This window comes from Cupressus sempervirens, chromosome 7, assembly GCF_028749045.1.
Source record: "Cupressus sempervirens isolate cs-2001-9-10 chromosome 7, ASM2874904v1, whole genome shotgun sequence".
Classification (NCBI taxonomy): domain Eukaryota; kingdom Viridiplantae; phylum Streptophyta; class Pinopsida; order Cupressales; family Cupressaceae; genus Cupressus; species Cupressus sempervirens.
This window is the reverse complement of record NC_143124.1, coordinates 41,932,783-41,960,399: the sequence shown is the minus strand read 5'-3', so window position 1 is coordinate 41,960,399 and position 27,617 is coordinate 41,932,783. Positions and strand designations below refer to the sequence as shown.

General features: G+C 32.7%; 1 protein-coding gene across 1 annotated transcript; it reads right to left on the bottom strand.

The window, feature by feature from the left end:
• Nucleotides 1-13,104: 13,104 nt before the first annotated feature.
• On the bottom strand, nucleotides 13,105-14,885 carry LOC149545356 (uncharacterized). Its single transcript, XM_089793748.1, has one exon. It carries the CDS (start codon nucleotides 14,883-14,885, stop codon nucleotides 13,740-13,742), a length of 1,146 nt encoding a protein of 381 aa, XP_089649874.1. The 3' UTR covers nucleotides 13,105-13,739.
• Between the last annotated feature and the right edge of the window lie 12,732 nt (nucleotides 14,886-27,617).

The following is a 27,617-nucleotide window of genomic DNA, read 5'->3' as shown; positions in this document are numbered from 1 at the left end:
AATAAATTGGTTCTAGTAATGGTGAAAGAATATTATCCAATAAGAAACAACATGCAAAGAATGATAAAATTTTTAAAATAAATGTATCCAAAACATATATTACATTGGTGATTGGACCGATATTTTTGACCAATCATGTGATAACTAATGGGCAACTACCATCAGTGTTGAACCCAAATCATATAAATATCTAGCAATGGGGTTTACCTACATTACATGCGCAATTTTCCTATTAGAATTCTTTAGAATAACTCAGAAGGGGGGGGGGGGGGGGGGGGTGTGAATCAGTTATCCAAGGTCCAAATGTCCTAATAATAATTTTTCACTACTTTTAATGAATCCATACACTTTTCATCCATCCAAACTTAAATCAACCATATTAGTAAGTTATAGTAAATCAACATGCAGAGATAAGACATGCAAGATCAACACATGACACACTGATTTACGTGGAAACCCAATTTGGGAAAAACCACCAGTAACATGCTACTTGATTTTCACTCTTCTAAAGTGATGCCTTCTTAAAGGCTTACAACACACTGTTAAATGTGACCTTGTTAGAGGATTTCACCAAACTGTTAGGAATGGGCCTGGTTAAAGGACTTCTGAACATTCACTTGGAATGTCACCATGTTAAAGGATTTACCTCATGGCTATTAAACCAACCTAAGTCCATAGGATTTAAACTAACTTTTACAATTGCTAGAGAGTAACGATAATTATTTTTGATTTGATACAACTTACAACATACTTTGCAGATTTCAGATCACACTTCAGGTCTATCCTTTTTTTTGGCTTTAATCACTTCAGCTATGACATCTTGTCTTCCTCCCAAGCTTCGTCTCCTTGAGTCTTCTTACTCATCATGCCAATGCAATCATATCTAGGGTCTCTTTATCAAAATAGAGTAGTTGTTCTCTCTTTCTCCTTAGCACCTCCTTCAGCACTTTATGCTTTCATGCTTGACCACCTCTCTCTTCTCTTTGCTTCATGACCTTATGACTCCTTAAATAAAGATCTAGTTTTCCTTTGCCACTTGATTCTCCCTCTCCAATTTTAGGGTTTCAAATAGATTAGGTAGGATACAATGTATTTACCCTATATCTTGCTCTTATCTAGAAACTTCATCTAGACTCCAATTGTAATCTCCAAAAACATTCTACATGGTATTCTGTGCCACCAGATCACCATTCTTATCTTCCATTTAACTCACAAACTTCTAGATAACAATCTTGTTGGCTTAGATCTGGCGAATCTTTGATTTTCAAAATAATGCAGCAACTCGGCATTATTGGTTTACTGATGCTCGAAACCTCAGTGTTACTCGGCAGTATTGGTTTATTGATGCTCGACACCTCTGTGTTACTCAACACTATTAGTTTACTAGTGCTCGGCACCTCTGTGTTACTTGGCACTTATATCTGCTCGACACTTGTATTTGCTCGGCACTTGTATTTGCTCGGCACTTGATAAACCCTATATCACTCGAAATCTGAAATTTACTCGGCATCTAAAGTTTACTCGGCTTCAACTAGGAATTTGTTTGTCACTTACTAGCTTGCTCGACTCCCTCTCTCTAATTAATTTAGTTGGGCTTTACAAAAGACTTAGCTAAAACCTTACATCTTTGATATGTTTCAGTGTGCCCATTCTCTGTGTCTTATAATATGTCATCAAATACACTTTTTCATCAATGGCTTAGCTAATCCTTGTAATTCATTACAACGTCATAACTTTAACCTTTCTCTTGGTGTTCTAGTTACATCTTATTGATTGCCTCCTCCTTGTCAATCAACTAATTGATAGTATTTGGATCATTAAAGCAATTGTCATTCCTGGAAGTAGCAAGTTTGACATCAATGACAAAACAATGATTGAGAACAATCTTATACAGTTCCATATACAATTTCCCTCATGATTCTGTCAATCATTTCCAACAATCTCCCTCTTTGGCATTTATGGCAAACCAAACTAATCAACTTAGTTACCACCAAATATTGCATACGTTGTTTACTACTTTTCTTTGTTGCAGCATCTTTACTACTGATCTCATATATCTCCCTCTTTCATATATATCTTCCTTTTTCTTTGTATTGATCAAGTTTCTGCATATTTCTCCCTCTTTGACATAAATGCCAAAGATGTAGCATCTTTATCATGTGAAATATAAGCTTTGGTTTATTGATGTCTTCTCCCTCTGTCACCATGCTTGTGACTGATTTGGAGTTTATGCTCTTGCTGTCATCCTTTGCATCAATCTGTTGATATTTCAATGATTTGTTCTTGTTGATGCAGGGAAGCTTCCTTGTTTCTTTAAACTACTTGAATTAGGGGTATTACCCCCAACTTGCCTCTAAGATATTCATAAGCATCCTTGGGCAATGGTTTGGTGAAGATATCTACAATTGTTTCCTTTGTGTGAATGTATTCCAACTTCACTTGTTTGTCTTCTACCAATTCTCTGACATAGTGATACTTGATTGTGATGTGCTTGGTTTTTGCATGCATTACTGGATTTTTGGATATGTTTATAGCACTTGTGTTATCACAATACAATATAATAGGTTTTATTACCTCTTCTTTCATTCCTTTCAATAGATGTGTGAGCCTTACAATGTTTGTGCAATTGACTGTTGCTGCCACATATTCTGATTCTGTAGTGGACTGGGATGTGCATGTTTGTTTCTTGCTAGTCCAAGTAACTAGCCTTTTCCCTAAAAATAATGCACCTCCACTTGTGCTTTTTCTATCATCAATGTTGCCTCCCTAATCTGCATCTGTATATGCATTGAGATCAAACTTTTCATTCTTTTTGTAGTATAGACCAAAGTTATTAGTTCTTTTAAGATATCTCATTATTCTTTTTACTGCTATGAGATGATTTTCTTTAGGATTAGTAGAGAATCTAGCCACTATTCCAATTGTTAATGCTATGTCTAGTCTACTATGTACAACATATTGTAGTTTTCCAATCATGGATCTGTACATTGTTTGATTGACTTCAGTTGATTCATCATTTTTGGATAGCTTATTTCATGTTGCCATTGGTGTGCTGACTGGTTTGGACTCCTCCAATCCAAACATTTTAAGAATCTCTTTGATGTACTTTTATTGTGTCACAAATATACCATGTTTGAGTTGATGTACTTGCAATCCAACAAAAGATTTGATTTCTCCAAACATAGACATCTCAAATTCATGTTTCATTTTGTCAGCAAAGCCTTTGCAAAGTACTTCCTTTCCATCAAACACTATGTCATCCACAAAGATTTCAGATACAATAATATCCTTACCTTCTTTTGCTTTGATGTACATGCTGTTATCATCAGTTCTTACAAATCCTATTTGCACTAGATACTTGTGAAGTCTCTCGTACCATGCTCTATGTGCTTGTTTCAAACCATAGAGTGTTTTATGTAGCTTACAAACCATATCCCTATTGTTCTCATCAACAAATCCTTTTGGTTGTTCATTTTAGACTTCTTCTTCTAGTATACCATTTTAAAAAGCAGACTTTACATCCATTTGATAGACTTTAAAATCTTTATATGCAGCATATGCAAGTAAAGTTCTTACCCCTTCCATTCTAGCAACAGGGGAAAATGTTTCCCCATAGTCTAATCCTTCTTCTTGAGCATAACCCTTGCATACTAGTCTAGCTTTATTTCTGGTAATCTCACCATTCTCATCTAGCTTGTTTCTGAATACCCACTTCGTGACAATCCCATTCTTGTCAACTGGTCTGGGAACCAAACTCCAGGTTTTGTTCTTCTTTATTTGATCAATCTCTTCTTCCATAGGTTTATACCAATCATCATCTTGTAATGGACCATATACTATCTTAGGTTCAAGTTTGCTGATCATACATGATTCATGTCTTAGTCTGTTCCTTGTCATTGGTCTTACATCTTTGTCACCAATTATCTGTTCAGCAGGGTGATGTCTTTTTACATATTTGGATAATCTTGGCTTTGTCCTTGTTTCCATATTTGATCTTTCTAATTCAGGATCACTATGCACTTCATTGTTAGGTTGTTCTTCATCTATTTCATGTGTACTGTCTTCAGAATCAGATTGTGCATTTTTTTCATTCTGCAACTTAGCTTCCGAATGCAACTCGGCATTCACTAGTTGGGACTCGGCTGAGACTGAAATTTGTTGTTGAGTTTCAATTTGTTTGATATTATCCTCGTCAACAGGCATTCCATCATAAGAATACACAAACATTCTATACTCTTCCATTTTCTTTAGTTCTTTAGCTTGGACTTTTATGTGCTCATCAAAGTTTACATTTGCACTTTCCACAATTTTGTTAGTGTTAGTATTCAAATACTTGTATGCCTTACTTTTAGTGGAGTGACCAAGAAATATGCCTTCATCTCTTTGTGCATCAAATTTTTCATTTCTAGTATCTTTAAGGATAAAGCATTTGCAAGCAAACACTTTGAAATGTTTTACATTGGGTGAGTGACAATACCATAATTCAAAAGGTATTGTATTTGTACCTTTCTTGACTTGTACTCAGTTCAGTGTATGAATAGCTACACTTACAGCTTCTCTCCAGTATTTTAGAGCAATAGTATTTTCCATCATTAATGTTCTAGCATAGTCAATCACAAATCTATTTCTTCTTTCAGCAATTCAATTCTGTGGCGGAGTTCTAGGAGCTAACGTTTGTCTTTTGATTCCTTTATCATTATAGAATATCTCTAATTCATTTGATGTGAATTCACCACCTCTATCTAATCTTAGGCATTTCAATCTCTTTCCTATTTCCTTTTCAACTCTAGCCACATACCACTTAAACATTTGAAAAGCATCACATTTTCTTTTTAAGAACATAACAATCATCATCCTGGAATAGTCATCAACAAACAACATTATGTATTTATCTCCTCTATAGCTTTGTACTTCCATTGGACCACATAGGTCAGTGTGAACTAACTCATGTACTTCTTTAGATGTATAGTTTTTCTTTTGAAACTTGACTTTGTCATCTTTCCTAGCTAACATTGTTTGCACATGATATTATCAGGCTTCTTCAATTTTTGTAAACCTCTAACTTTCTTCATTTTATTGATATTGACCAGATTTTCAAAGTTGACATGACATAGGCTTCTATGCCATAACCATTCATCATCAAATTTTGTAATAAAACAAGAAACATCATCCATATAAAGGTAAAATAGATTACTTCTTGTTTGATCTCATTTTCCTATCAATTTACCATCAGTATCATAGATTTTTGTAGTTTTGTTTCCAAATTCTACTTTGCATCCTATATTGCCTAACTGTGAGACACTCAACAAATTGTAGTTTAATCCTTCAACATAGTATGCATTATCACATGAAATTTTCTCTATGAGCTTAATGGAACCTTTTATTTTGATTTCACATGGAGCATCATTACCAAATCTAACACTATTTCCATCATAATGAGTAAAGTTAACAAACTTACTTTTATCTCCTATCATGTGATGTGAGCATCCACTGTCTATGATCCACCTGTCATTCTTGTTCATACATGTTACTAGTGTTGTAGGCTCTTCTTCATTAGATTGGTCCTTCATGGCTACATAAACAGTTGACTTCATCATCATTATCATTAGAATTTTCTTCAACAATATAACACTTCTTGCCCTTTTCTTTGTAATCTCTCTTGTCATCATCTCTTCTGAATTTTTTTTTGTTGCCTTCCTTGTAATCCTTTTTCTGTGTACACATGGCAGCAATATGACTTACTTCATTGTAATTGAAACAAAATGATAGGCATTTTACCTTTGAATTTTCCTTTGTCTCTGTGAAATCTTCTAGCAAGCAATGCTTTCAATTGTTCCACATCTTCCTCATCAGTGCTATTGTCACTGGATACATATTTCATTTTTCTTCCTTTCTTTTATTTCACCTGTTTAGCATCTTTCAGTGATAGCTTGGCCTTGAAAGCAGATTCAACATTCTAAGGTCTGTAGTTGTCAAAGTTAGATAACTAAAATGTAGTAAGTCTACCTATTATACCTTTAAAACTTAGATTGTTTCTTGGTACACATCTTAGTTCTTGTATTGATGATACTCTAATAACATAGATAGGGAGAAGAGTTCTTAAGAACTTACTATTAATAGTATCTTCATCCAATTGACCACTTGAGCATCTTATTGCACTTACCACTTCCTTTATTCTTGCGTCATACTGAGCAGCATTCTCATTTTCCTCTATTTTCATATCATCAAACTTTTCTCTAAGACTTTCTCTTTTTGCTCTTTGTAGATTCTAATCTCCTCGATAGATGTTTGATAGGGCTTTTCACATTTTGAATGCAGTGTCACATCCTTTGATATCATCAAATTCAGCATAGTTGAGTGCAGAAGCAATCTCTAGCATTGCTTGATTGTGTTCCTGTTTGTTTTTCATGTCTTCTGTAGTAAGAGTACCAGTTGGATCTACATGTTTAGTAACAATTGAATTTTGGGCATAATCTCCTATGTATCCAAGATGTAGCTTCATTAAGCTTTGCCATGCAACAAAGTTGTCTTTGTTGAGCTTGGGAACTTCTCTCTTAGGCATTTTGATCTTTTCTGCTTATAGTCCCTTTAAACTAAATCAGCAGTTTCGCTCTAATACCAATTGTTAGAATTCTTTAGAATAACTAAGAGGGGGGGGGTGGGGGGTGAATTAGTTATCCAAGGTCCAAATGCTTTAATAATAATTTTTCACTACTTTTAATGAATCCATACACTTTTCATCCATCCAAATTTAAATCAACCATATTAGCAAGTTACAATAAATCAACATGCAGAGATAAACATGCAAGATCAACACATGACACAGTGATTTACGTGGAAACCCAATTTGGAAAAAACCACCAGTAACATGCTACTTGATTTTCACTCTTCTAAAGTGATGCCTTATTAAAAGCCTACCTTGTTAAAGGCTTACAACACACTATTAAATGTGACATTGTTAGAGGATTTCACCAAATTGTTACGAAGGGGCCTAGTTAAAGGACTTCTGAACATTCACTTGGAATGTCACCCTGTTAAAGGATTTACCTCATGGCTATTAAACCAACCTAAGTCCATAGGATTTAAACTAACTATTAAAATTGCTAGAGAGTAATGATAATGACTTTTTGATCTAATACAACTTACAACATACTTTGCAAGTTTCAGATCACACTTCAGTTCTATCCTTTTGCTTGGCTTTGATCACTTCAGCTCTAACTGTTTGTCTTCCTCTCAAGCTTCGTCTCCTTGATTCTTCATACTCATCATGCCAATGCAATCATATCTAGGGTCTTTTTTTCAAAATAGAGTAGCTATGCTATCTTTCTCCTTAGCACCTCCTTCTGCACTTTATGCTTTCATGCTTGACCACCTCTCTCTTCTCTTTGCTTCATGACCTTATGACTCCTTAAAAAGAGATTTGGTTTTCCTTTTCTACTCAATTCTCCCTCTCCAATTTTAGGGTTTCAAATGGATTAGGTAGGATACAATGTATCTACCCTAATCTTTCTCTTATCTAGAAACTTCGTCTAGACTCCATTTGTAATCTCTAAAAATGTTCTACATGGTGTTCTATGCCACTAGCTCATCATTCTTATCTTCCATTTAATTCACATACTTCTAGATAAAAATCTTGTCGACTTAGATCTGGTAAGTCTTCAATGTTCAAAATAATGCAGCAACTCAACATTATTGGTTTATTGATGCTCGACAGCTCTGTGTTACTTGGCACTATTGGTTTACTGATGCTCGACACCTCTGTGTTACTCGGCACTATTAGTTTACGGGTGCTCAGCACCTCTGTATTACTCGGCACTTGTATTTGCTCGACACTTGATAAACTCTATATCACTCGGCATCTGAAATTTACTCAGCATCTAAAGTTTACTCGGCATCTAAAGTTTACTCGGCATCTGAAGTTTACTCGACTTCAACTAGGAATCTGTTCGACACCTACTAGCTTGCTTGACTCCCTCTCTCTAATGAACTTAGTTGGGCTTTACAAAAGAGTTAGCTAAAACCTTACATCTTTGATATGTTTCAGTGTGCCCATTCTTTGTGTCTTATAGTATGTCATCAAATACACTTTTTCATCAATGGCTTAGTTGATCCTTGTACTTAATTACAACATCATAACTTCAACCTTTCTCTTCGTGTTCTAGTTACATGTTATTGATTGCCTCCTCCTTGTCGATCAACTAATTGATAGTATTTGGATCACTAAAGAAATTGTCATTCCTGCAAATAGCAAGTTTGACATTAATGAAAAAACAATGATTGAGAACAATCGTATACAGTTCCATATACAATTTTCCTCATGATTTTGTCAATCATTTTCAACATTTCCAAATGATGATCAACCCATGAGACTAGATTTCCAAATGGAAAAGATTTTCCACTAAAGTAATCTAGCAATTGTTTTTAAGATTCACAAAAACATAGTGAAATTTTCTCAAAAATATTGTTATTTTAGATAACAAAATATATAGATCATGAAGATCAAAACTTGAAAATTTCAAAAAAAAATCAATTATTTTTATTTTTTTTTGAAATTTAGTAAATGGTGAAATTTTTAGGGACGATAACCACATTCATAGGAAAAGGACTAAATTAAAAGATTCACATACAAGAAAAAGGTGACCAAAAGTTTTTAAAGTGTTTGACTAATGCGTAGCACCTGTAATAGACCTAACATGGTATATCAAGGATCTAAAGCCTATGACAACAACCACACAATTAAAAATAAATAATCAAATAAAAGAAAATGGCATAGCAATAACATAGTGGTTTCAACCATATTTGAATTTTTATTTACTGCTAACCATTAGAACATTAAGATTTAAAAATAAGTAGAGGCCATGGAGAAGAAAAATTTGTGACATAATGTCTAATATTAGTACCTTTAACAAATCTAGTGGCAAAAAGGTCTAATTCTTGAGGTACAGTATCTAGTATCTGTAAAGCTCTTTGGACTTAATTTTATTGAGTTCTATGCTTCCATTTTAATCATTGATGTATAGTGAAACCAATGAAACCAAATTATTACAAATTCAACATATATTCAAATTTCTCTCTTAAAAATTTATGTAATTAAAAATTATAATATATATGTAACTCATAAATTTTCTATTTTCAACTACTTTTATAGCATGTGCTTCCTTATTCTCATGGGGGATGAAGAGATAAGTTGCTTCAAAGAGTCCCCCATTGAAGTATCTGCTATTGATTAGAAGAGTCCCCCACTAAATTATCTCCTACTGATTTCTTATTAAGGTACTATCTTCAATTCTACAAATTTTAATGGTAGGGTTACAAATTTTCTTTTAGTATATTCATAAATTGCATTCCCTCACCTTCCTTATTTTATTATATATAGTGGAATCTCTATCTCTCCTACATCATTAACACCTAAAATATCTACAACTAAAATACATGCACTAGTTTTGGTGTTTCCAATATATAAATAGACATGCTCATTGGAACATATAAATATAGAGTCCATCATAATACTATTATAAAAAAGTGTCAAAGCAATGATCGATACTATTACACAACTTATGCCATGAACTTGATCACCACATACAATGTCAATGAATTTACCATGTTTATTTAATGTATATATTTTGATAGGCCAAAAATATAGGAAATAATAACTACCTACAATATACATACCTAATCATAGTGAGTCAACCCAACTACAAGTTGTCATTAACATCACCATTAGAGGTAGCTTGTAATTTTTATTAATAAAACTCATGTTAATGATAGTTGGTAATAGTAAAGTATTGAAACAAATTCATACATCGATGCCCTAAATCAGAATAGAAGGTACTTGGTATAGTGAAAAGGCCTTAGGAAAGTGTAGTTGGATTTGATTTTGATATTTCTTAGGTAGACTTCTGAAGAAAGAAAAGTAATCTTCCATAAAGAAGTATAACATATTCAAAAATAAAGTAGATCTAAGATGTAGAGATGTGCTTATGTGGTTCCAATGATGTAGCCCATGCAAATAGGGAAGAATCTAAAAAGAGGATAAAACTTCAATCTTATTCAAGCAATAAGTACTTCAAATTTATGACTTATTTTTGTGTCAATGGCATGTAGCATGGGTTCATGACCTACTACAATCAACAATGTGAGATAGATAGGCTCATCTATTGCATATAAATCTATAGAAATCAACACCTGGGTATCTTTATAGATTATATGGTATTTTATGGATCATTTTGGAGCTGGATTTATTTTTGAAATGTTTCTACAGTCAAAAGGTAGTGCAAGACCCATATTGTGATATCATTTCTTGTAATGTGTGATGAGCATTTAATTGTGGCAATTGCATGTCCCGTTGGCTCACATGTTCTTTTAGTAAAATTTGTTGTGTCCTTATATGATTTACCTACAGTCTTCCTTTGATTAAAGTCTACCTTTTCTCATGACTTATCTAACTAAAAAATATATTCTACTTATAGCTTCAAAGAAATGGTATCTTTCAGAAAAACACATCTACCAAGCACACTACCTTGTGAACTACAAATTTAGGAAAATAGAAAACAAAATAGAGAACATTATGCATGTAACAAGAATGTGATAGCTACCTAAAAACACATTAAAATATTATAGTGAAATTCAACTACCTTTGAACAACTAAAAGTAGAGAGTAGTGCTCAAACGAACATGAAACAAAACCTTCACTAGTTAGAGTTCCATCCATTACAAGGCCAACAAGCCTAGATGCTCCTCCACCAAAACAAATCTAGTAAAAAGGGCAAGCAAATTGGAGAGATCAAACATCTACTAGCTTGGCATAAAGATTGCATATACATTGTGAAGTAAAAATATAAGAAAATAGAAAAACAAATATAGAATATTGTGCTGTAACAAAGATGTGATAGCTTCCCACAAACATGTTAAAATATTATAGAGAGGTTCAACTACCTCTAAAAAACTATAAGTAGAGAGTACTACTAAAAAAACCATAGAACTAGACCTTCACCAGTTAGAGTTCCATCCATTATAGGGCCAAAAAGCTAATATGTTCTTGCACCAAAACAACTCTACCAAAGAGTGTGAGGACATTGGGGAGATAAAGCATCTACCAGCTTGATGCAAAGGTTGCATATAACTTGTGAAGTACAAATATAGGAAAATAGAAAAAGAAATACAAAATATTATGCATGTAACAAATATGTGATAGCTTCCCACAAACATGTTAGAAGTGTTGATCTCAGATTGGTTTTGACAAGCAAGTGTCAACACACTTAAGCAATTTACTTAGTTCATGCGAAACTAGTAATACATGGAAAGAACATCATATGAATGTTTGACCATGCTGAGTGATTTAGGTGTTGAGTAACATAGTGAATGTCAAGTAATTCAGGTGTTGAGTCAGAACATAATTGTAGTATATGTTGAGCACCAATCACTTCATATGCCGAGTGATATAGAATTGACATATTTGTTTGTAGTGGCACAAGCACATACATAAACCATTTTTCAGCCAACCTAAATAATAGATTTCAATTCTTTAGAGATAAGGATGAATCTATTTACACAATCCCTATGTATTTGCATGCAACCAATTAGATAAAAGGAAGGTTTAAAGAGGCAATATGGATGAATCTTAGCCATATATTCATACCTAACCCTAGGTCTCCTGATCTTCTTACGGAGGATGAAATCCTAAACATAATGATGATGATGATGAGTACAAAAGGGATTGAAGGTGAAGTTTCACAACCTAAGCATTCATGGAGACTTAGAAGTTATTAAGAGATTATGAATTGTAGAATCAGTTAGAGGAGAACAAAGAATAGAAGGATACAACAATTGTTATATCAGATCAGAAGGATGAAGAAGGACATTGCATAGATTTGATCTTTAATTAGGCAACTAGAGCCAATCATAAGATCTATGCTGAAATATCCTAATAGGTGATTTTGATAAAATCTCTTGATAGAGTAGTCCTAGCAGGCTGTAGTAAATCCTTTAATAGGGTGACATTCCAAGTGAGTGTTCAAAAGTCCTTTAACCAGGCACACTTCTAACAGGATGTTAAAATTTTCTAACAATGTGGAACTTAATAGTTTATGTAAGCCTTTAATAGGGCATGCCTTTCACAAGTTATAGTTCCATCAATTATAAGGCCAACAAGTTGAGATGCTCCTCCACCAAAACAACTCTACCAAAGAGGGCAAGCACATCAGGGAGATCAAGCATCTACTAGTTTGATGCAAAGGTTGCATATACCTTGTGAAGTACAAATATAGGAAAATAGAAAAATAAATATAGAATATAATGCATGTAACAAAGATGTAATAGTTACCCACAAACACACTACATGATTATAGAGAGATTCAACTATGTCTAAGCAACTACAAATAGAGAATACTGCTGAAACAACCATAGAACAAGACCTTCACTAGTTAGAGTTCCATTGATTATAGTGCCAACAAGCTGAGAAGCTCCTCCACCAAAAGAACTCTACCAAAGAGGGTGAGCACATCAGAGAGGTCAACCATCTATCAACCTGACGCAAAGGATGCATATAACTTGTGAAATACAAATATAGTGAAATATAAAAAGAAATAGAGAATATTATGCATGTAACAAAGATGTGATAGCTGCCCACAAACACACTAAAATATTATAGAGAGGTTTGGCTATCTCTTAAGAACTACAAATAAAGAGTACTGCTGAAACAACCACAGAACGAGGCCGTCACCATTTGGAGTTCCATCCATTACAGGGCCAACAAGCCTAGATGCTCCTCCACCAAAACAACTCTACCAAAGAGGGCGAGCACATTGGGGAGATCAAGCATCTACCAGCCTGATGCATAGGTTGCATATACCTTGTGAGGTACAAATATTGGAAAATAGAAAAATGAATATGGAATATTATGAATATAACAAAGATTTGATAGCTGCCCACAAACACATTAAAAGATTACAAAGAGATTTGACTACCTCTGAGCAACTACAAGTAGAGACTACTCCTAAAACAACCACATATCAAGACCTTCACCAATAGAGTTCCATCCATTATAGGGCCAACGAGCCTAGATGCTCCTCCACCAAAACAACTCTAACAAAAATGGAAAGCACATTAGAGAGATCAAACATCCACCAACCTGATGCAAAAGTTGCATATACGTTGTGAAGTACAAATATAAATAGAAAAATAAATACATAATATTGTGCATGTAACAAAGATGTGATAGCTGCCCACAAACACACTAAAAGATTACAGAAAGATTCAACTATCTCTGAAAAACTACAAATGGAGAGTACTGCTAAAACAACCACAGAACAAGACCTTCACTAGTTAGAATTCCATCCATTACAACGCCAACAAGCTTAGAAGCTCCCCCACCAAGACAACTCTAGCAAAGAGGGCGAGCACATTAGGAGATCAAGCATCTACTAGCCTGATGCAAAGGTCACATATACCTTATGAACTACAAATATAGGAAAATAGAAAAAGAAATAGTGAATATTATGCGTGTAACAAAGATGTGATATCTGCCATAAACATCGGTGAACTAAGAAATATCATTCTACTGAATTCATCATCTCTTATGATATAACATTAGCATTTCAAATAGATTATTAGCTAAAAGTGCAGTATCAAAACCCGACAATTTTTTTGGTTGATGGAGGATTGCCGATACACTAGAGCTGCTCCTACACCAAAACAACTCTAGCAAACAGGGCGAGCAGATTTGGGAGATCAAGCATCTACTAGCCTGACGCGAAGGTCGCAATTGCCAGGGGAAGAGAGATGGGATCTCCAAAAAGAACGGCGCAGACGGTTGCGACAAACAGCTTGGTTATCTTACAAAAACCTTTAAACCAAACGTTAGATCTCTTCGGCTCGTACTTCTGCAGAACTCCTGAAGTGGCGGATCCCGCTTGTGAATGTCGATGATATGAAGTGCTAATTGGTGTTGTTAATTGCAGACATCGTCCACTAGAAAGTCGAGGAACTCCGCCTCCAGGATTTCCTTCGCAGATTCTTTTCAGACAATGAACATGGATCCTGTAGTCTGTGGATACGTATGCCCATCCCCGGGTTGTTCTACCACACTCATTACACGGACCTGCTGACAAGCTTCCGGACAAACGCACAGTGTAAGAGTCCACTCTCAGGGTTTCTTGAAGGAACAGTACACAGAGGGGATGCAAAATGTCACCGCTCGCACTGCAGTAATACAACATACCCAATACAGATCTCTCACAAGCTGAGCAGCAGAAATTTTTATTAACACCAGGCCGTGAGTACAATGTCATCTTTGCATTGATTAACGGGTGCCGAATGATAGGAGGAGCCGTGGCACACATTTTGTGCATGTCGTAATTGCAGGCACGGCAAGCATATCGCCATTCTTTGCCTCTCTCTTTGCACCCATCACATATGTATGCATATCCCGGGTTTTCTGCTTTGAGCATGTGGCAGTGGCTTGAAACTTTTACAACTTCCTCCATTCTCAATTTTCTAACCAAAAATGATTCGAGGTCGGATACAGTAGAAAGGCGTCGCTTCAGGAAAAAGCTTTGATTGATTTTGTTCATATAGGACGCAACAAGAAAGTTGTGCTTCAGTGATCTAATTTCATAGCAAAAGCCTCGAAGGAACGCATCCACGCATTGACCGGTCCAACATATTTGCCGAAGGATTGCACCCACGCATTGACCGGTGCAACATATTTGCCAAAGGGTCGCATCCACGCATTGACCGTGCAACATATTTGCACCGTCCGGATGCCGGATGCCATCCTCCCATGTATAATGACTACCATTGTCATACGCATCTACATGTACCTCTTTCCATTCATCTCCTACTGTCCTGTCGGCAACGTCTATACAGCCACAAAAATGCACTTCCATACGAAAGAGAGGACTAAGTTAAATTTTTTTTTAAGTTAGAAAAAGCAATGTAAAGGAAGTGCATTTTCGTGGCTGTATAGCCACGGGTCTGTCCTATATAGTTATTAATTTCGAGTAAAGGCAAATGCTGTCGGAACTGCATGGTATTAGATTGTTTTAGTAATTAAAATCATAAAGATTTAACATATTGTTTTCTTTTATCACCCAAAAAATATAAATTGTTTTAATACTTATCAATTTAAATTATTTAAATAAATTTATAATGTTTAGAATTGTAAATTTTTCTAAATTTTCAATTTTTTTAAAAAAAATTGCATTAAATTTATAATGTTTTATTATATTTATATAATATTTTAATAAATTTTAAGTTTAAATTTTATTATGAATGATAAATTCATAACTTTGATTATACCAAAATAGATTAAGATTAAAGATAAAACAATAAGGCATTATTGATGGTTTAATTTTTTTGTTTGCAATATATTTTAATTATTCTAATGAAAGTTATATTTCATTTAATATTTTCATAATTTCTAAGTTTAAATTTTATAATCGATTACAAATTTAATAACTTTTGTGATGTTAATTTCTAAATTAAATAATAATAAAATGAAATAAATATATGTAAGCTGAATTTTAAGACTTTTATTTAACAAATTTTCACTTCATATACTAATAATTAAAATAAACAACAAAATAAGCTCACAAGAAAATTTAAAAAATTATGATGAATTATGTATGACAATTTTTTTTTTATAAATTAATGTTTTTAACACACAAGTTGATATCTTTCTTATTTTTACTTTTTGATTTCTCTATAAAGTGTGGCTCTTATCTTAATGATATCAATTAACTAATCTTAAATCATTAATAGCATTGCAATGTACCAAAGATTATTTATAAAAATATACTTTTTAAAGTACTTATACATAGTTTTAGATTATATCATGGTTTCACCTTGTTTGAAAATGTTGAATACTTATATGATATTGTTTTCTAATTATTTATTATTTATTACATATTTATGTTTTTAAATGATAATTTTATTCAATAATTATGTATACATGTATATGTGTTTATATATAAGTGTGTACATATGTATATGTATATGTAAACATATTCACACACACACACACACACACACACACACACACACACACACAATGACAAATTGTCTTTAAAATAATTGACTTGTTTAAACGAAAATATATATTATAGCAGTTCAACTTCAATAGAAACATAAGCACAATAATAAAGTAAAATAAATTAAAAGATAATTAGTTAAAATATAATCATGCATTATTATTAAAATATTGATATTTTTATTTTAGAATTAAATAAAATATAATTTAAAAAGTCATTAAATATATTCACTTAAAATTTTCATAAATTACATCAATAAAATTATAAATAGAATAAAATAATATGTTGAATCTAAATGATATTAGTTCTTAAAGAAATTATTAGCATATTGTTTTATTTGATTTATAATTTTATTGTCTATGTACTTAAGGAAAGAAAAATAATAATAGATTTATTTAAATAAATAAAATAATATATTAAATTCAGACTACATTAATTCCTAAAATAATGTATAAGGTGCAATTCTGACATTTATTTGAAAACAATTTATATCTGAGAGTAGAAAATGATTGAATTGATGTGAATGCCTATGACTATGGGAGTCATATGTACATGGGAGGATGGTATCTGATTGGTGCAAATATATTGCATCATAGCTAGTGTCATTTTGTTCCAGCTATGTAAATGGCACTAGTCACCAACTTCCTAGAATTCCTCGTATGATGGAAAATGACAGTGTTGTATTTAGTTCTTGTTGGGACTTGATTTCATCCATGGGCAAACCTTAATATTCAAAGGTGAGATGATTTATGTCTAGTGTAGATAGAATTATCTAAAAGAAATTAGAGTAGAACATTTAGGAAAATAAATTATTGAATTTGTTGTTTATCTTTTTTAATTTTTTAATTGAACAATGTTTTATGATAGTAGATGATGAAATATTAAAATACTATCTTTTTATTTTAAGATTAATTAATGATGTGAAACTAAATATCACTTATATGAGCTCCATATCTTCTTCAAGCAATGAGGATGGTGAACATCATTTGGTATTAGGCAAGAAGCCTACAAAGAAAGCTAAGAAAGATATTTTTATCATTTTCTCCAATCCTATAGCAATAGGGGTCAACAAAATCTTGTTAAGGATTAGGATAAATTTCTCTACAAATTTATGTGGGCAAGTAAAATTATCAAAAATTCAAGCCCTCCTTTCCTTCGAAATAAATAGAAGAAAATAAAAATTAAACAAACATTCTACAATATTGATTCCCCCAAAGATAAATATATATTTTGTAAAATCATGTTAATAAATAGACTTGTCATTCTAAATCAGTCTTTGATTTTGATATGGTTTCCCCTATGATCATAGAAATTGTACCAATAGTTGGGTAGCATGCAATTCGATCACTATCAAATTGCAATCTTCCTTTGTGTTTGAGAGGGTCAACTCACTCATATCATTGGAGAATTTTTATTTCTTTGTTCTTTTTACCTAAAAGTACAAGTAGCGACAAAAGGAAAAAGAAAAGGAACTAGATAACATAAACCCCAAAAATGGACATAAGAATACCAAGTCTAGAAAAACCTATTAAGGTAATGTGAAAAAAATGTCAAATGGAAAAAATGGTTGTATAGTTTCAAGAGCAAGACTTATTATTCTGTGAAATTTTGGATTTGGTTCATACTTATTTATGAGATCCTATTAGAGTGCAAATTTATTATAGTAGCAAATACTATATTCTATTTTTTTTATGACTTTTCTAGAATGATGAATATGATATTTCTTACAGAAAAATTTGATGCATTTCAAATGTTTAAGTGGCATTTAGCTAGAGTTGCAAAGGTAAAATGTAAGAGAATGAAGTCTTTAAGATCAACAGAGGGTTGAATTCATATCATAAGAGTTCAACATATTTTTTAATGATAAAGGAATCAAGAGATAAATGAGTGCCCCTAGAATTGCACCATAGAATGGAAAAGCTAAAAGAAAAAATAGGTTAGTCATTGCTAATGCATGAACACTGATGATGGAAAATAATATTTCATAAGAGTATTAAAAACTCTAAGTACCATAGTCTATACTCTGAACCTATTTCAAGTTAAGAAAGGTACAAATAGAAATCCTTTTGAACTTTGGTTTGGCTTTGCACCTAATGTCAATAATTTCAAAGATTTTTTAAGCAACTATTACAAACTAAAAGATGCAAGGAAAGGAAAAATTGATGCAAATAGTGATGATTATATATTCCTAGGATATTCTACTCACATCAAGGCATACAAGTGTTTGAACTCTAACACTAATAAAATTGTGGAAAGTGAAAACATTAGAGTTGATGAATTTGCATAAATAAATGAAGAATGTAAGAAAGGACCTAAAGATTAAACGAAAAATTCTACATCTATGAACGAGAACTAAGTATACTACCTGAACTAGAGGAAGAGGTTGTTAAGCATCAACAACCAGCCATTTTTGAGGTTCAATAGAAAATCTCTATCAAGAATCAACAAGATGTCAAGCATTAGACTATAGGAGATGAGTCATAGGATGAATGAGTCAAACATCAAAGAGAGGAAATTGAATAATTGATAGACAATGTTGAGTTGTAGATGAACAAGTAGAACTTAGTGAAACACAAGAAGAAAGAAGACCTAAACCTACCTTAGGAAAATATGTGAGGAGGAACCATAGACCAAATTAAGTCATTGGAAGAAAAGATTTTAGAGTCATGACAAGAAGTAAGTTGAAGAATTATACATGTTTATTATGTTAGGTTGAACCTAAATTTATTAAAAAATATTTGGAAAATGAAGATTGGATCAAGGAAATGAATGATTAAATTGATCAAATAGAGAAGAACTAGACATGGATAGTGGTACCTAGATCAAAGGACAAGAATGTGATTGAAATCAAGTGAGTATTTAAAAACAAGATGAATGAGAAAGGTGAAGTCACAAGGAACAAAGAAGAACTAGTTTGTAAGGGATACACACACAAAGAGGGAATTTAATATGGAGAGAAATTTGCCTCAGTTGCAAGGTTAGAAGGAGTGAAAATGTTGCATGTTGGATTTCAAATTTACACTTTTGAATTTTTTAATTTTTTTCCAAACATTCAATCCATCCCTTTTCAATGCTTCTATGTTGGAGCTCTTGACTAGGTAGCCTATAGGTGGCTCTCTTCTCAAAAAGAATTCTTGAGGTTTTCCTTGTGTTTCTTTCATGGTTTTCCTTGCTTCGCTTCCCCCTATTCCTCTATGTGGGATTCTCCTTTTTTTTTCCCTTTACATCAAGGTCTTAGGTGATCTAGGATTGGGTGGGTTTCAATCTAAGCTTCTTCCTGATAAGAAGGAAACATATTTTAGCTCTATAATTTGTTCCTATCATTAGCAATGTGTTTCTTCTAGATTGTGGCCCTTGTAGTTGGATTCCCATTGTTGGTGCACTTCATCAAATGAGGTCCCGAGGAGAAAAGTAATGGTGAAATCTCTAGCTATATTTGAAGATTGATTCATAATGAGAAGATCAGAGGAAAAAAAATCTAAAGCTATGTAACTGTTAGAGTATAGATCCAATGTCGAAATATGATCTCGTATAAAGAAACAAACCAATAGAAAAATTTCTAATGATTCTTTTTTTTCAGAAAGCATATGTCTTGATCATACTTTCTACCTTAAAGGAGAAAATGAAGCTTTTATCTTGAAAGATATAAAAATATAGAAATACTAAATCTGGATGCAAAGACATTCTTTGGAGATGCTATAAAGTTTTTTTTTGTTGGAATAATTCATGAAGTGGGAACCTGATATAAATAGAATAATTATCAAAGTGCTCAAGGCAAAAAGTTAATTTTGCAGCTTCTCCAAGAAATGAGATAAATAACAAAGAAAAGATTTATGCAAAAAAGAAAAAAATGACGTATCCAAGGGATGAAAGGAGTATTTCTCATGATCTTATCCTAAGTCAAATGAAAAGCCAAGCTTGTAGTATGATAAGTTTATGCTTCCTTCCCTAGACATAAAGAATTGTAATGCAAACCCTTGGGCCATATTCCAAAGTTAAAAGGGTAGGTTCCAGTAAGCTTGAACCAATTGATTGAATGAGTGAATAACCTCACTACTACATAAAGTTGAAGTGATTTTTATGTTAATCAGATTTATGAGCCATCATATGGGTAGAAGTAAAATGATTTAAAGAGTCATTAATCTACTTGAATTATTGTGAATTGAACCATTATGACCATTAGTTGTGATTTATTTCATTTGTGTGGCACCAACTTCCAATTTTTAGAGTCTATGTGATCAAATTTATGCCAAAAAAATTTCCTCACCTTGTAATGGCTATTTTGTTAAAATAATTTATCTTCTCTATGTAAAACTATAAGCTAATAAAACCAAAGTAGTAGGGTATGATTGTATGGTTGGATTAGAGATTAATTTGAAGAACTTTTCAAACACTTCCTTCAAGTTTTATGACCTACATGATCTAAACATATTGCTTAATACCCATCCCATCCATCCACTTACACAAAAAATGAAGGAAAGAAGACTAGTTGAAGCTAACAAGTTCCCCATGGCTGTGCAAGTGCCAAAATTTGTAAATGAATGTATCAAAAGATACAATATGAAGAAAAAACAAATATTGTTGTTTAACCAATCTTTCCTACTTTATATGAAGAAGGAATTGATATAGTCTTTCTTTGGGATCCCAATGAAGGAAGAGTATTGTGACATTGGTTTTTGTTCCTCTACATTGTCATTTAACAAGAAAAAGACTTTAAGGAGAGAAGACATGTAGAGAACATGGTTTTAGACTCCTTGTGTCAAAAAGAATAGCATGCGAAGGAATCTTTTTGGAACAAATCTAAAGAGGGAAATCATGGATATCATGAAATTTTTGGTAAGCTTAAAAGGAAATGAGGAGATTTTGGATTGCATTGAGCATCACTTCTTCTTGGTTTAGGTTGTTTGTGCTTAAGGACTAGAAACTATTTAAGCTCAAATTTTATGCAAGGAGCTTGCCTCCTAGCTAAATTTGATAAAGGCATTCAAGGAATTCTTTAGTCATCATATTTAATATACGCCTTAGCTATGCATCATATTTAGCCTAGCCTTGTAGGTATCAAAGACTTTGATGAAAACACCAAGGTTTATGAATTCTATCCCCACCTACAACTATAGAGGAGTTTTGAAGAGTATGTAAAGGTAAATGATGCCTTTATAGCTAGGTTATGTCAAGAACTGTAATGGTTCCTTGAGCAGAGGTTTTCACTAGATGCCATATCAACAATCAATAAATTTAGATGTTGTGTCATCTAATTTTCATCTTTCTCCTACTTGAGGATTAGTTCATTTGATCACTACTCGAAGAGACTCCTTAGATATCCCAAAGATAAGGTAGTTCTTGTTGAGCTATGCAAAAAAATACTAGAATTGAATACTCTATGTTCAAATGTGAAGAAGATAGTTGAGATTCCTTTCCTAATCATGATAAGACCCTATTCTTTTATTTCAACATTTGATACCCATAATTTAGTTAAAGTCTTTTAGAACAAAGTTAAATTGATTGATTATGAGGTGATAAGTCCCTAGTATGACCCTAAATTTTTTTTTAAAGATCATTTGAAGCTATGGTATGCTCATAGGCATGTCCTAGATATTGAAGACTATTGGGTTGAATGTTATAATAAGAACCAAACTAGAGAAAGGTACTAGTCTAGGTTGACATGGGATAAGCTAAAGATGTATAATGACACTGGTGATGTTAGTGATCTTATAGATGATGACTCTGACATGTGTCCCTCAACTTATGAGAAAATCAAGGATACTGCTATAGTGTCAACTCCACCTGATGGTCTTGTCATCAATACAATGGAATTCCTTATTCATGGTATCATCAAGAGGAAAAACAAATGGGTAGATTGGACTAGAGTGAGGAAGAAGAGAACTGGAGCTACAAGTTCTTCTAGTGGTGTAGCTTTTATAAGGACCCAATCATCTATTGCTACATCCACTACTATTGCTACATTGACATCAGCTACACCACCGAATTTTGTTGGTTAAAGTGGATACCAACCTGTTGAGAAGAATGTTAAAATCACTTGAATTTGTAGAAAAGGATATGTGCTAGATACTCAAAAATTTGGAGACAAAGAGACATAGAAAGATAAAGAAGAAAAAGGAGAAAGAGAAATCAATAGCCAAGAGCTCCTCCCTTGTATAAGTCATCAACCTTGATGGTGATAACAACCATCTAGATGACCATGAGTAAGAAGCACCCCATCATGGTGAGACTCTAGCCCCTTCTGTTACTAAAGAAATTTCCTTTCCTCTTTTCAGCCAAGGAAAGATGACACTCTAGTAGTGAGGAATGTTTTTAATCCTAAAATTCTACAATAAACATTTAATGTCCTCTCAACTGAATCTTGATTAGATGATTGTATTGATTGAAAGAAGAGAAGATGTGAGGAAAGTGCTCCATCTAAGGAGCTTCTTATATAAGGAACATCAACTTAGCTAGTATAAAGGAATGTGAAGAAGTAGAAAAACCTAGAAATATTAGCCATGGATTCTTCTCTAAGTCACATGTTAGTAGAGATTGTAGAACCCTAGAAGGAAACAAACTTTCATGAGTTGACTCCTAATGATTTTTTATATTAGAACAATTGACATGGGCATTCTAATGAATGACTCTATGGTAACATATGGAAATCAAAAAATGTAAAGATTCAATATAGATTGGAGGAGTTAAGGTCAAAGATAGAGGTACTGAAAACCTCAAATAAAGAATTGATGGATTACATCAGAGTTGCACTTGGAAGCACCTCTACTAGCACATTCAACCCAGGTGTAGAGGAGAACAATAATTGACTAATTAAGCTACAATAGGAGAGGAAATTTTGTCAAATTGGTCGTGATTGGATAGATGAAATAAAGGCCCAAGGACACCCTCTCATTGAGAACCTTGGGAATATGTTATTAGATACTAATAGATTGAGAGAAGTAGTGTCGAGTCACCAAACTTCAATGCATAGAGCTACAAAAAGCCTAATAGAGAATTATGTCCTATTACAAAAGGTAATAGACATGAAGTCAAATATTGTTTCTACCCATGGGATACTTAAGTCAAGCCAAGAACCATTGCTTCATTGGAAGAAATCATTGGAATTTAAATTTGAGAATTCATTGAAGTCTAAGCATGAGCTTAAAGATGTCTATGATTTTGTGAAGAAAGTAATGGATAAGATATTCAAACAGTTAAAGGTTTTAGAAATTGAATCATATGTCACCAATGATGGCCAATTGGTAGACATTGAATGAAGGATTACTAAATTTTTGGCATTCATTGAAAGGCTATTGAACCATAAAATTTTTGAGTGATAAAGATTTTGAAACTTTCAGCAATCGATTGTGTTATAAAGAATGCAATGGAGAAGCTCCAATCAAGGATCTCTAGAGTGGAAAAATTGCTAGAAATGCATGATTATTGGATCATCAAAGCTAAAAAAATTCCCATGCCAAGTGTCCATGAGCTAAAGAATGTAATTTATGTAATGAAGGCCAATAGAGAAAAATCCATAACTCCAATGAAAAACTGATGCTCTGACAAAGTATTACATTCTCCCTACAAGATATGACAAGTGTCACTCTTCTCTCTCTCAATTTTTAATATTGTAACCATATTTAACATTTTCCTCATAGACCTAAACTTTGTAATGGATGACTGACTAGTCAATCCTATTTTCAAAGCATATGGATTCAAAGATGCACTATTGAGTAGTCACCAAATGTAATTTTTTTGAGAAGTAAATAATATTGGAAATTTTTTGATGTCAAAATACCCCTATAGCTAGGACTAATGCGTGAAACTCTACATTCATATTTTGATTCTATTGTTCATGTTAGTCTAGTTTTAGTTCTTTTATGGAGCTTGGAATGAAATGCATTGTTAATGAACTTGTGGGATTGCAAATGAACTTTGTTTTGTTTCTTTCTTTTAAATGCTTATAATTTTTACCGGCCTCATTTACAACATCATCTCATTTTCTCCATTCTATGCTAGTTAGCATATGTGTATTTTCATAGTTGGATGAGAAGTTTGGTATTTGGTTAATCTAATCTTCTAAGTAGGAAGAAAAAATTTATTCTGAAATCTTAGTAACATTGGTATTTTGGGTATTCCTTAGTTGATCATAATTTCTATTTTTATCTAGTATGCATTGTTAGATAGTCTTGCATTATTGCATCTTCTATTCAATAGATTGGATAGACTACATTTAGGTGTTAGAAGAACTTAAAGTGACTCATGTGCATTCATAGCTTTGAAGTTTTGTCAGTCATCATCTAAAATCCTCCTAGATTGTTTTAAGTTTTGGGTAATCTAGTCATGCCTCTTTTTCTCTCTAGTTAAGAGCATAGCCTAAAGTCTTTCTGATCTACTAAAAACAATATTCATTGCAAATATTTGCATATAAGAGAGTTATACCTTCTCAATTCAAGGCTCCTTGATAGAACACCTACATTGATCCATTTTGTGTTAACTAATTAGTCTTTCTATAATTTGGGAACATTAAGAGTTAGGGTATAAACCAGATCAAGGAAGAAAAACTATTAACTAATATGAATGGAATCTTAGAAGAAGTCTATAGTGATCAACCTAGAGGATTTATTGATCCTAGCAAAAGGAATATGGTATGAAAGTTACAAAAAGTATTATATGGTTTGAAATAGGCTCCCAGAGCATGTTATGAAAGGTTACACACTAATTTGGTGAAAATTAGTTTTGAAAGAACTAATGACAATATCAATATGTATTTGCAAAGTGAATCTGAGAACAAGATATTTCTAGTTGAAATTTTTGTTGATGGTATCAAATTTTGAGACATGATTTGTTTTGTAAATCATTTAGTAATGAAATAAAGAAAGAGTATGAGATTTCAATGTTTGAAGAGATCAAGTTCTTTATTGGTTGGCAAGTTTATCGGTTGATGAAAGGTTTGTACATTACACAATCAAAGTACAAGCCACAAAATCTCAAATAAAGACGATTGCATTGAAGTGAATCAAATATTGTACAAGTTAATGATTGGAAATTTGTAATATGTTGGTCACATAAGACTTGACATTACATTAGTAGTTGGTATTGTTGCTAGATTTTCTGCTAATCCTAGAGAAAATCATATGATGGTTGTGAAAAAAATACTAAGATATCTAAAAGGGGTAGAAGACTATGGATTATGGTACAAAAAAAAATGACAACTTTGAACTAAAATTTTAGTATAGAGATGTTGATTAGGCAAGAAATATTGATGAAAAAAAGAGTACAAGTGGTGGCACTTTCTTTCTATGAAGTAGACTAATTTCATGGACTAATAAGAAGAAAATTTGTGTTTCTCAATCCATGACAAAGGCTAAGCATGTTTCTATTATAGTCAATTGTTCAAATATTGTGGTGATTAAGGAATAGTTGAAAGGTGTGAATGAAGAGATTACTAAAACTATTGTGATATGTTATGCTAACATAAGTTCTAAAAAAATATAAAAAATCATGTAATGCACACAAAGATTGGATACATTTTCATCAAGCATCATTATTTGAGAGAGTTGGTACAAGACAAAGATGTGAGATTGGAGTATATGAACACAAAGGAGTAGATAGTTGATATATTCACTAAGACATTACTTAAGGATAATTTTGTTTATCTAAGAGGTAAGTTAGAAGTCATTCCCCTATCCAAGCAAAGCGGACAAGAGATGCAACATTGCATCAAATGTTATGATTAGGATATCTTACACATGGATGTAGGAGGTCACCCTTTAGGAGTTGCCTAAGGTTGTGAAAAGATGGACAAAAGAATTATGAGATGAGACTTTAAGGAGTCAAGTTTAAGATGATAGAGCAAGTGACATTGAAATATCAGTTAAATAGTGACAAGGATAATGGATGATGTCTTTGGCAATATTGTTAATGAGGGAAAGATTGTACACTTAATATTTATATCCAAACTTATAGAATATGTGTTGAGATATAAGAGGGAGATACATACGGTTACTATACATCCAATGAAAGAGAGAGCCAATATAGTTGGTATTGTAATTGGTGTTAGCATTGAAGAATAAGAAATTGGTATCATAGAGGGATATGCATGTGTAAGTGAGTGCAAGATGAAAATCAGAATTGAACTAAGAATATATTAATGAAGATCTGTATCAAATTAGATGGAATTGATAATGATAAATCATGAGAATATCTTTTGTATTTGCATGGTAATTAGTGGTGTTTCTATCAATGCAAAATAGGGAGATTGTTGGAAACTACAATTGGAACAATTATTATGTTGTCATTGATGTCAAACCTACTAGAGAGATATTTAGTAACAATGTATAGTTCCATAGAAATTGATTGATGAGGACGATTTGAATAGAGAGATAACTAGATAAACTAGTGAAGGTGTTAGTAAAGAGGCTCGTAAGTATGTTAGAATTACAAATGGGCACTTGATTAGTTAGTCTTTAACAATACAATGTGTTTTTTAATCACTATATGAAGTTAAGAAGACAATTATTTAGAAGAGAAGACAAGATATTGAGTAAAACACAACAAAAGCCTAGTAAACAATGGTGAGTCAATGAAGGCTATTGAAGAAGAAGATTAAGGAGCTTAAGAGATAGCTAAGTAAATAGTATAAGCTGAGTGATAGCAAAGAACGAGTAAGATAAGGAATAAAATGTAGTAATGACTAAGTGTAGTAAAGACCAAACAAGTTAGTTGAAGTCGAGTGAGACAAAATATTAGTGACCAAGCTACACAATGTAGATCGAGAAAAAGAATATATGTATGGCCAAGTGTCAACAAAATAATAGTTTGTGAAATAATCAAGTTTGAGGTTGGCTTAGTTGAATTTTTGGATTCGTCAAAATGTGTGGATGATAAGAATTGAATAGATAACATATTTAATGTATGAATTGAGTTTGTTATGTGATCAAAGGTAATGTTTGGAGGAGAAGTTTCTAGAAGTGACAAAAAAGGAGTAGAAGGACAAAATGATGGCTAAATTCAATGAATCTAATCAAACCCTAAGATCCATAATGATGTTTAAGTGGGAAAAGATCAAAGCTACCTATTTAAGGAGGCATAAGAGATGATTTTTTAAGGTTGGTTCATTGTTGATTGGAAATTTTAAGGAGAACAAGTGAAAAATGAATTCGTGGAGAAAGTGAGAAGATTGATGAAGAGTAATTGCTCAAAGGGTTTCCAAGCAGATCAGAGATCAAAATTATATTCAAGTCCAGTCAATGAACCAACAAATGGAATGAATGGAGATTTGAATTTGCAAAGTGAGTTGTATCTTAATAGATCAAACCCATTGTTACTTTCTAACCATTGTGGCAATCAAAATCATTTAATCAAGGTTGACCTAGCAATCATTTTATAACTACTTTGACCAAGGTGACATTCTAATGGAATGATCCAAAGTATTCTTACTAGGTTACTACTAACAAGGTGATCAAGTCCTTTAGTTAGGTCACACCTAATAGTGTATTTTATAACTTTTAATAGGACTGGCTCTTAATCTACCTCACTTCAAAAAAGTGAAAAGTAGTAGTACATTACTTGGTGATTTTTCCCAAATATGGTTTCCATGATAAATCT